The sequence below is a fragment of the Anser brachyrhynchus genome (genome assembly GCF_964034855.1).
Source record: "Anser brachyrhynchus genome assembly, chromosome: 11".
Lineage (NCBI taxonomy): Eukaryota > Metazoa > Chordata > Aves > Anseriformes > Anatidae > Anser > Anser brachyrhynchus.
This window is the reverse complement of record NC_137706.1, coordinates 3,667,420-3,678,981: the sequence shown is the minus strand read 5'-3', so window position 1 is coordinate 3,678,981 and position 11,562 is coordinate 3,667,420. Positions and strand designations below refer to the sequence as shown.

Below are 11,562 nucleotides of genomic sequence, written 5' to 3'. Positions count from 1 at the left end.
ATATCTCTTGGGTAACTGTGATTTGCATGCAAAGCTTATCTTTCCTAATTACCTTCCCTGAAAACTTATGCTAAGATCATAGCAATCTGAAATCTTTTGCTCATGTATTTCTGACAAGTGAGAAAGGTGATGTAGGTCAAACTATGGCTTACATTGCATTTTTATGGCTCTGATTTTCTCCTGAACGCTTTTAGAGGAGTCAGTAACTGAGGCTGTAGCCAGTCCTGGTGATGATGCAGCAGAAGGGACTGAGTTTAGCTGCTGGCTCCTGGTTCTGTGAACTTTGCAGTGCTGGCAGGAACAAAAAGCAGTAAAAACTTGCCTGTCACTGAAGTCAGCAGCTATCACAATGAATGCAAACAGGGGGCAAATCTGCTGAGTAAGAAGATGCCTTCTCTACATCGTAACTTTAGAACTCTGAACAGACAAAAAAGAGCTTAGAAACCACATTTCCAAACTGGCTGCCAGCATGGTGTAAAATCAGGGGTGAAGCTGAAGGCTTAAATTATAACAGCAGCTTCTGATTTGATGACATCTCTGACATCTCCCAAACAAATCGTGTATAGGATGTTGATACCCTGATTCTCAAGCCATATGTTTGCAGTTCAGGTTCCATTTTGGCAAGCTACACTTCAGACTTGGGGCAGATGTAAACTCATGGCTGCCTTCCGGTGAAGGGTGGCTCATCCTCAGCAGCAGCATGCTGCCCTGCGCAGCCATCTGGAATTGGTTTTATCGGTGCTGCGAAAAGGGGGCCGTGAGGACCGCTGACACAAGAGCACTCCAGTCGTGCTCTGCTCCCATCCTTGCCTTCTGCGGTCGGACTGTGAGCACGGGAGGGCCATTTCCGTGGGCTCACAGGGATGCTCTGCAGCACCTGGACGTTGCTGCACCTGTGTCGGGCACCGCAGGCCTGGGCCAGAGCTGCATCCGTGCCCCAGGCCCCATTTCCAACTGCTCCACTCCTCACCAACCCTCTCTCGTTGCAAACAGGAGTAGAGTAGCTCGGTAGTCCCGCCCCGCTCCCCCGACGGCGGGCCCGGCCGGCAGCTCCCTCCCCGGCCCCGGGGGCTGAGGCGGCGCCCGTGGGGCACGGAACCGGCCGGGGGGCGGCCGCCCTCGGGTCCCGGCGGGGCAGCACCGGGGGTCGGCCCGGATGGCGCCGGCCGCCCCTCGCGCGCGGGGCCGGCTCCTGCCCCCACCGCGGGCCGACCCTCCGCCCGCCCCGGGGGCATTGTCCGCCGCGGCCCGCCCCGTCCAGCGGCGTCCCTCCCCCGGCCGGCCCTGCCCCTCGCCCCCTCGCCTCCCCGAAGGCCAATGGAGACGGGATGCGGAGGGTAGGGCCGGGACGGGCGCGCTGGGGCCGCTCCGTCCGCCCCCTGTCTCCTCCCCTCGCCCGCTGACCGGGCTCTCTGGCGGCGGCCGGCGGGGCATGCCAGCCGCGTCCCGCTAAATGGCGCCGCTCCGCCGCCGGGCGCTGCTGCGGGCGCTGCTGCGGGCGCTGCTGCTCCCGCTGCCAGGTGAGTCCGCCCCATTGTCCGGGCCGGGCCGTGCCGCGCCGCGCCGCCGCACGTGGCTTCATGTAGCCGGCATCAGAGCCCCTGCGGCACCGGCCGGAGCGGGAGCGGCCGCGCGGCCCCGCGCTTTGTTCGCGCCGCGACGGGGCGGGCGGCTGAGGGGGGACAGCGGGGGGCTGGCGGCCGCCCCGCCGGCAGGGGGCGGGAGCGGACCGCTGGGCACCGGTAACCGGCCCCTGAGCACCGGTAACCGGCCGCTGGGCGCCCCCGAGGGCTGGGGGCTCTGAGGGGCGCTGTGAGGGGTGCCCGGGCAGCGGGGACAGGACGGGAGGAGGGGGATAGAGGGTAGGCTCCGCTGGGCGGAGTAAGTGGTTTCGGTAACGATTTCTTGTAAAATTAGCCTTTTACGACGCCCTAGCTCCTTTGACAGGCTTGTAAAATTAGCGAGCGGCTCGGGCGCCTGGCGGGTGCTGGCGAAGCTCCCCCGGCGAACAGAAGTTGGCAGCTGCATCGGGGGGCGGACAGAGCCCCGCCGCCTGTGGGGGCACGGCGGTGACCCCCAGCCGCTGCTTCGTCCAGCACCCCGGCTGCTGAGTCAGGGCTGTGCTGAAGGCACCCGCTCCCTCGCTCGTCCCACACTGGGATGCGTTTGAAAGCTAGGAGGCAAGAGGCTGAGCAGCCTAGAGGCTGACGACTTTACCCGGCTTGAAGTCAATACTACAGCTTTCCCTGAGCGATCTGGGGTGCAGCTGGAAGGGCTCGGAGGTCTTGGAGCCTTTAATAACAATAATGGGTTTACCTCGTGCTGTGCAGGATTGCTCACAAGTGCTCCTGGTAACGAGCACGTCTGTACTTACAGTCAAAATCTTTTTCTCTCCCTTAGGAGTGTGGTGCTTTAGTGAACTGTTTTTTGTGAAGGAGCCTCAAGATGTTATTGTCTCAAGGAAGGATCCAGTGGTTTTAGACTGCCAGGCCCGTGGTGAAGCTCCTATAACTATTACATGGCTGAAAAACGGAGGGAAAGTATCTGAAAATGAAAGGATCTACACTTTATCAAATGGCTCTTTATACATCAGTGAGGTGGAAGGAAAGAAAGGAGAGCTGTCAGATGAAGGATTTTACCAGTGCTTAGCTCTGAACAAGCATGGAGCCATTCTCAGTCAAAAAAGTCACCTTACTCTAGCAAGTAAGTTCCAGCTCTTGTTTGTTAACCTGCTCCCAAGTTTGTGGCAACAGCTCCTGAACAGCACAAAACAACCTATTGTTCTGATGTTTGTGCGCATGAAAAGACAAATTACAAAAGCAAATAGCAAGACAATTCTGCAGAACACTTGTTTCTTTCTATATGTGTAAATATTATGAGCAAAACTTGTCATGCCTCCGTTCAAGTCTGTGACGTGGCCAGAGTGGCAGAGCCACCTGTGAGCCCTCGTGGACTGTGGTGCCTTATGTGGTTCGCTCATCAGAGCAAGCAGTGATGCAGAGCCATGCTGGTATAGTGGTTGCAGATGATGCAGAGCCATGCTGCTACCAACGTTCCGGGTCTTATTTCTCAAGTCCTGTTCTTGAGACTTTACAAGGGTTATCTACAAATCTATTCTTTTTTTCTTGTTCAATAGCCTGATGATGAGTAGTGTTGGGGATATCTTGGGGCAGAGTAGAATAATAATAGAAACGGCTGTCTTTGGGAGAGGAGAGAGGAAAGGTTTTCAGGGCCATCAAGAAGATTAAATCATAGAATCATTTAGGTTGGAGAAGACCTCTAAGATCATCTGGTTCAACCTTTAGCCTAGTACTGCCAAGCCCACCATTAAACCATGTCCCTAAATTACCAAGTCCTTGCTGTTCTGATGTCTACGTTCAGCCAGGCGGATGGGTACTGTCCCTTCTGGAACTGCTTCAGGGTTCTGGAACCTGCCATAAAGACCTGTTACCTGGTGCCACTGCTTTAGGGTTCTGGAACCTGCCATAAGGACCTGTACACGGTGCCACTGGGGGAGTCACACTTGTAGGGCACTCCAGGCCCTGCTGCTGCCTGAGTGGTGAGGGAGATTCTTGCATGTAAGTGCCTTTATAGCTTTACCGGTCTGACCCCGAGTGTGTGTTCCCCTTGGTTTTCCTAGCATCTTTAAACGTTTTGAGCAAGAGATGTGTGTTGGGAGCTGAATGCCATGCCTTCTTCCAGGACAGTGCAGAGTTTTGCCAGTAGGCTAGAATCATTTCAAAGAAAGTATAACACAGAGAGTACACAGTTTGTGTAGTCCTCTCATGTTCTCTCTCTAATAGGACTTAACTGATGAACTTAATCTAATAGGAAAAGGCTCCCTTTGACCTCTTCAACCCTGTTCTTTGTGGCAAGTTGCAGTAAACTGTGGCACTGATACCTCTGTGGAAACTAGGCTTTGGCTGTGAATTGCAAGTTTTATCAAAATCAATCTGAAATTAGTTAATACAGTTAGTACATTAACTGGCATTAAAAAAGTCTGAATGTTAATACTTTTTTTTCCCCATGTGCTTCTGAACTGAATATAAAAACTATCCATAAGCTATCATAGGAAGGTGTGAAATATCTTGTTCAGTGATCTGGAGCTTCGGGCAGTTGAAGACCAGCCTGGAAGCAGGTGGCTCCAAGAAAGTTATGAGTTTTCACATGCTGCAAGAGGCTGTGAACTCTCAATTTCTGAAAACTGGCTATTTATTACTTTGTATCATGGCATCTTACTCACTTTAAGGATTAGAGGCTTGGTAGTTTTTAGATGCTTTTGACTAAATGATGAAAAATGAAGCATTAATATTGTTTACATTTACATTCACAATGTTTCAGAGTGTCAGCACCATTAATAAACAAATTGAAGACAGTCTTTCTTAAGAGGATAGGAATCTCATTTTTTATAAATATAAAGCAAAGCAGTAGATGATGGATTCTTTGTGTAGGACTGAGGAAAAATTAGGGCAATATTAAATATGAGATGTTGCAGGATGAGCTCTGTGTCCTCCATATGAGAGAACTTCTGGAATGGTACGGAGCACTGTAGTAGTGGAGCACAGTAATACATTTGTATGATCTTTTTTTTTTTCTTCAGACAGGATTGACCTTCCGTAAATGTTTGTTTCTCACATACACATCATTTCACCAGAAAGATGGTTTTGCTTTGGTTTGTTTTTAAATACTGAAATTTTACCACCAGGGAAGATACACAAGCAAATAGATTGTGTGTTGTGAAGTTATAATCTTGTTTTGCAGCCTTTTTTTTCTTCCCGTAAGACTATGACAAAAGGTTTCTTTTTCTTCTTTGTATACTTAAAAAGGTTTCTTACGGCTGTTGGAGAAAACTTGAAGAGATAGCGGATCTGTAATGGTCACAGTAGGTGATGTTGACTTAGTGATTAAGTGGTTAACTAGTGACCAAATGTGAAATTATCCCATGCAGCAGTTTATTCCTTTTTGTCATATGAAATGAAATTTGAAGTTGTGGGTTTGTTTTTTTTTTTTTTAGGCTTACAAGTTTTGTTTAGAATCAGTTGTGGTTGCTGCAAAAGCAAATCACCTTGTGGTCAGGCTACAGAAAGAACTATACATATTAAACAGGTGGAGAATAGGCATTAAATGGGCATTCTTTCTTGGGAGGAAAAAAGCAAATGCTCTCTTAGGTCTCTGGTAGCAGCAGGGTGCAAGGATGTTCTTTTACTCTGCCTGATCAGAGATTTTGCTGGTAAGCTTATCTTTTGCTTCAGAATTGTAATGTTTAGTGTTGCATTTGGAAACCAAAAACTTTAATCTGTCCAAGAGTTTAAGATTTGAACACACAAGGAGATCAGGTCTTGGTTTCTAAAGTTAGGAACTGGAAGCTGAAGGTTGCACTCTTGGCAAGAATTCCATTATTCATGTGCAAATTAAGAATTCACAGGGTTAAAAGGTTAGAAACTGGCCAGGATGAGGTTTACCCTTGTGATAAAGAGCAGATGACCCTCATTCATTGGCCAAAGCTTTCATGTAGCTCCTCTGCAAAGTTAGTGATTGCCATGAATTGTTCTTGAGGAATGCAGAAATTCAAATGTGAGCAGGCCTTTCCTTAAGTGTCACTATGGAGCCTTATCTCCCGAGCACATCAGAGTAGGTCTGCAGGGACAGGGTTCCTCCCCAGAGGCCCCAAGGCTTTGCTTTCCTGTTGTTCATCCATGCACAAAAGAATTTGACTAATTTAGGGCTTTTTTTTTTTTTTGTAAGATCCCCCCACTTTTTTGAAGGAAGCTGTGGAGCTGAGGTATTGCTTAGGTAAAAATAAATATTCGTATCAGTACATGCTTATAGTTGCGTCCAAAGCTGACTAGTTGATGTAGGGGGGAGAGAGGGAGGTTCCTGTGCTGGTCTTTGTGAGGTACCATGTGGGGGTAAAATGCTAATAGTGAAGAGTAAACGACTTACTCAAAATTCCCCTTATTGCTGCCACTGCTACTAGGAGAGATCTCTCTGACAGAATATAAAAGTCATGTAGAACATGGAGGAAGTCCAAGCACTTTTGGTACAATTTGAGTCAGCTAAAAATAAATAAATGAGATTTTTGTATTTTTGCAATTTAAATTGTGAATGAAAGTTTAACCACAGTTGACTAAGATTCTGTCCATAAATACAGCTAGACTTGCAGTAAGGTAATGTTAAGAAAAAATGGAGAAAGGGTAATCCTGTTTTGAAGTTAGTAACACAGGCTTTGAGTAGTGATTGGATAGGATGCTCATTGTTTATTTCCTTTTCACAAAAAGTGGAAATTGAAGTCTTAAATGGATGGAAGGGATATATACAGCTGGTAGGAGTATCCCTAGAGAACCCTTTCTCCTCTTGTAACTTGGCTGAATGTCTTATGTGCGAATTACAAGAAACATTAAGCCCATTCTTCATGAACAGGTTTCTGCATTACACCAGAATGAAAGGTTATTCAAGCAGAGGATTTCTTGGAACATGCTCCTTGAGGAAGCTGTTTGCTTGCTGCGTTACAGCTCGTGAACTGCTGGGCCTAGTCCATGTGGCAGAGTACTTTGTGGAGAGTTTGTGCTTTTGCTTACCTGCTGCGGCAGTGATGTGACTTCTGGTCCCACTGCCATGTCAGTAACTGGTAATGTTTATGTTTTCATATCCTACATCTTTTGCTCTGCTTTTAAATATGTGATTACTTAAGAGTGCATCCAGCTGTGCATTATCCTCTATTGTGGCAATCACGCTTTCTTAGCAGTAAACCATGCTTGTTCCAGCTGCTTGTTCCCACTTTTGCACTGTGCCCTTCTTCCTGTGGGCACAGCTACACGTGTGGCTAACTGAACAGGGAACTGATCAGGGTTAAAATAATAGAATTAAAACAAAAGATGTTTTTTAACCCAAATGAGTTGCCTGATGTGTTTTGTTATGGAGCCCATTGTACTGGTGTAACTGAGAGGAGTGATGTGAAGGCGAAAGTCTTGGCGGAGGAATGCTACTGAAGCTTAGATTGCCACAAAAATAAATGTTCTTCAAGCCTTTTTGGAACGTGAACATATGCAGAAATGTTGCCCTTCTGCTATTACTTTTTTAAAAATTAATTTTAGTGTCTTGCCTTAAATGAGGAGGTCAGTAGTTGTGGTCTCACACTATCATTTTCATTCAGTGTGGAATCTGTCGTCTCAGGTATCCCCCAAGTGTTTATAGATCTCAAAGATATGTTTAATTATGTTAAATAGTGATGGAGAGAGAAACAAATTCTGAGATGGGGGTGGGGAGCAGAAGGGCCAAAGTGTTTTCTGACTGAGATGGAATGAAGTGGCAAATGGCTGTTGTAGACAATAGTCTTGTATTAAAACAGATAGCAAGGTCTTAATGCTGTAGGACTAGTGTGGTTACAGACAATTTGAGGAAGCTCTTGTTTTAGGTTTTTACAAGTGCTGCCTTATTGCTATTGCTTTGATTAGTTGATTTGAGTGCCCTGGGAAGAGAACTGCTTCCTAAGCTGAGTGAACATGGCTGAGTTTCTCAAGAGTTCTTCAAGAACTCCCCCAGACATTTTTTGACCTGGGCTTCTGCAACATATTTACAGAAGAAATGGTCAAGACATAACAAATTGTTACCTTTTTCCTTTTTTTTTTCTTTTGCACTAGGGCATTCCATGTTCTTTCAGTAGTGACTGGTCTGCACTTGTAACAGGTCTTCCACAGGCTGAGGAGGGGGCTTTTACATCGTTTCCAGGACAAAAAGTATATGAAACTCTACTTAGCGCATATGAACAGTGTTTGTTTCTGTTACTATGTCAGTAGAGAAGAGAGCTTTTCACAGGTTTCCTGAACGCCTCAGTTTCACATTTGTCAAGCATAATGCCAAACTGAGGCATTTTATGTGCTTGCTGTTCTTCCAAACTAGTGAGGCCAAAGCTGTTATGGTTTTTACTGTTTTTTATCACCTTATCTTTATAATGTATAAAGTTTTTACCAGCTTCTTTTTTAAAGGGAAGCTCAGTCTGACTGGCAGTGGGTTCTGTAGCTAATAAAACCCTCACCTATGTGAGAAGTGTCAAAGGGAACCGTGGTACCATGCTACAAGTTGTTCAGAGCCACGACTGGAGGTGTTCTTACCTGATGCAAATTCTCCATGTGAAGCATGTACTAAACTGTTGAGATTTCTTTTCTCCTTGCAGAGCAGTGCACTGCAGCAAAGGATACTGTTCTGTTCTTGCAGTGTGGTGCTTCCCCCCACCCCTGCCTTTCTTCTCCCTCCCTCTCTCTGCATTTCTTGGTGTAGAAATTGTTGAAAGGGCATTCAGTAAGGCCCCCTTTTGTCAGCCAGCTCTGATTATCCTAAAGAAAAGGATCTCACTCTGAGCAGTTGTTTGCCTAGAGACTTGTTGTCACGTCTTCACAATTTAACAGCTGTGGCTATTGATGGTGTGCAGGACAACTTAAGACATGACAAAAGAGAATCTTGGAGGAAGAATTTATGTTACTAAGCGTTTTCCTACAGTTTTGTCCATCGATTGACAAATTTGTGTTTCATTTTTGTGTGTTTTGCTCAACATTTTGTATTTTTCCACATCTCATATCCAAAACTGTGGACATAATCTTTTGTTTAGTTTTGCTTTTTTTTTTCTTTTTTTTTTGTCCCATCAATAGGCCCAGCTGTTAAATTGGGATTGATTACTTCCAGTCTTTATAACTAGTAATCACCACCTAAGTGAAAAAGTAATCAACAATGTCAAACCTCCCCATTTTGTTGAGCAAGTGTGTGTTGTATGGTCAACATTAGTTACCAGGGTCAACCTCTACGTTGCTTTTAAGCAGCAGCATTTTAAGCGGCATCTACATTTTTAAGTTGATTGTCTCGGCAATTGAGTTAGAGGAGAAAAAATCAAACTAGATGGTCTGTGCTGGGCACTAAGAAATCCATTGGGTAGCGTTCAAAGACCTGCATCTATATTGAAAATGTTTTTTGTTTGTATGCATAAAATTGCTACTGGATGGAGATAAGCATCAGACATAGGAAGGAGATGGGTATGAAACCAACAGAGTGTGGAGGATTTAACTGTGACTTAAGAGATGAAATTATAACCTTCTCTTCTGTGTTGTTTTTTCTGTATGTAAAGATTTGGAGGGAGATGGCCTTCCTTATATTTTAGAGGAAAATGTAAATAAGTAGTACTTTTCTGCCTTTTTTTTTTTTTAATCTTGATGCTTCCTAAATCTCAACAGGAATTCTGTTTTTTTGTTTGTTTGTTTGTTGTGTTTTGTTTTTTTAAATGAAATAGGATTTTATCTTCTTGAGGGAGGAAAAGTTTTGTTCTGTTTTTAACAACGTGAACATTCGTGAAGGCAAAAAAATACCTAAGTGGCATCTGGATAATACAATTATCATCTCAAGGCCCTGCTTCTCAATTGCCTGTCTCTGTTGGGCTTCTGGAAGGAGGTTTCTGACACATCAGTGCATCTGTAACACAGGGGAATAGCATCTAGATATCAGTCCCCCCTACTCCCAGGTGCACGTAGGTCTGCCATATGCTTGTGAAGTTCACTTAGATTCTTCTCCTTATCAAACCCCCCAAAATGACAACGTACAATCTTTGTGTTTTAGAGGGTAGAAATTTCAGGGTGTCCGAGTCTTTCTGTGACACTATTATACTAGACAGCTCTTAACATTCCTGCTATAGTCAGGGGATTGCCCAAGTTTGGCTGATAAGAAAAATCAGTACATTTTTCAGTAGTTGTTGAGGAAGTTATGTTCACTTCTAGTTTGGACATTTCACTGTAGCAACTGCGATAGCATTTAGTGAGGACCTTCTTGTTTACTACGTGTCAGAGCAGTAGAATGCAACATGAGAGATGAAATACTGAAAAGAAACGTTATAAAAGATAGAGGGATGCTGACAAGTTTTATATCTAAAGCTGTTACTAGAATTTAATCATTACTTTGAGGCAAAAGTTGCAAAGTACCAGGATACTACTTCACTGTCTCTGGAAGGGCTGCTAGGGATGAGCCCCTTAAGTACTGGGGAGGAAGAAAGTTGGCAAGGAGTGGAGTTTAGTCTTCTGTAGCCTTGGTTCTTGGGTTTACACTTACATAAACTAATTTCTTCTGACTAATGTACCCATATACATATATTCCCGTAAGTTATTTGAAAATGATCTTAAGAAGTTGTTTCTACACATAGACAATGCTTTGAGGAAAGAAAAGACTTACTTCTGGAATATGAAACAAATCGAATGAGTGATGCACCGATAGAGATGTTCTAGCAAAATCGAAAACGGACAAGAATGTTCATTATAGAAATAGAAAATGAGTAGGAACCTCATTAAGTGGAGTTTCCTGCAGTCATGGGCATGGAGGCTGATGAGGCTCACAGAACATGTGATGCACTCGGTCCCAGCCTTGCTCCTTTTGGAAACCTGTCCTTGACTATCTAAAAACTAATGAGTGTTTACAGGGAACAACCAGGTCATGTAATTTGACCTTGTATAACATAAATGAAGGAATTGCTTCTATACACAATGAAAAAGAAAACAAACAAACAAAAACCCCACACACAAAGCCAAACCAACCAAACAGAACATTGGAAAATCGAAAATCCAAAGAGCAGGTGGTAGAGATGAAGGTACTCTTTTACGAAAAAAAAGTGCAAAAAATGATTAGTAATCTGCAAGTGTGGAAACCCTGTGTTTAGATACCTCAGGATACAGTAAGGTATGGCCATTTTTAAGGGATGTTGCTGCAGAAGAAAATACAGGTGAGCCATCTGCTCAGTCAAGTCAGTAGTAAAAAACAAAAACTCAGCAGTCAGTTCCACAGAAAGCATAGAAAGTAATGAGCATTACTTTTCCTCTCAAGACCTTGTAGTTCCACTTTGACTTCTATTTTACCAATTTTTTTCAGTAGTAGAATACTACTGAGCAAATTATGTCTCCAGCCTTTGACAAGTGACTACCATTAAAGCCCCTGTGAAATTCTCCTGGACAGCAAGAAATAAGATTTCTGTTGTTTGTGAATTATGAATAAAATCTGTTGTGGAAAGCACAAATCTTAACTGGAGGAGAGGGTCTTGATATGCCTTCTCATCTGTAAAATCTTCAGAAGAAAACTTTCTACCTACAGTCAATATAATGGCCCTGGTGGTAGGATGGGTTTTGTCTCAAAACACTGCAGTTCATCAAATCTGTATTCAGACGGGGCATGTCTTTGCCAAGCCTGTGCTTAAGTAGATGTTACCTAGTCCACTAGTCTTAGAACATGCTAAAATTGTGATTTTGAATTTGAAAATAGCAATGTTTTCCTTTATCCTAGAAGTATGTGTAATGGAAATTATTGTAGTTCCATTCTGAAGTTCTTTGAATATGAGAGTCAGTTTTGAAAGAAATTGTCACCAAATTTACCAGTGATATGGGGCTCACAAAAGCTATTATAGGCATTAAACATGTCTTCTGGTGTTCTTTTAATACATAGCTAGGGGGCAGTTAAACTAAGTCTTTGCAGCTTGTGATTTGTATCTTGGATCCATTGATGTCTGCATGTTAGAAACTGGAGGAGATTTTGTGAACAGCA

The 11,562-nt window shown here is 44.3% G+C and overlaps 1 protein-coding gene across 2 annotated transcripts in view; it reads left to right on the top strand.

Moving 5' to 3' along the window:
* The first annotated feature begins 1,269 nt into the window (after positions 1 to 1,269).
* Positions 1,270 to 11,562, top strand: part of PRTG (protogenin) — an 80,189-nt gene continuing 69,896 nt past the window's right edge. Inside the window, exons 1-2 of one of the 2 annotated variants that reach the window (XM_080551724.1) lie at positions 1,270 to 1,520; positions 2,401 to 2,703. In XM_080551724.1, the coding sequence (XP_080407850.1) occupies positions 1,454 to 1,520; positions 2,401 to 2,703 (370 nt within the window). In that variant the 5' untranslated portion in view covers positions 1,270 to 1,453. Of the gene's footprint in view, positions 1,521 to 2,400; positions 2,704 to 2,723; positions 5,231 to 11,562 lie in introns of those variants that run through there. The other variant, XM_080551725.1, reaches the window with a different exon arrangement.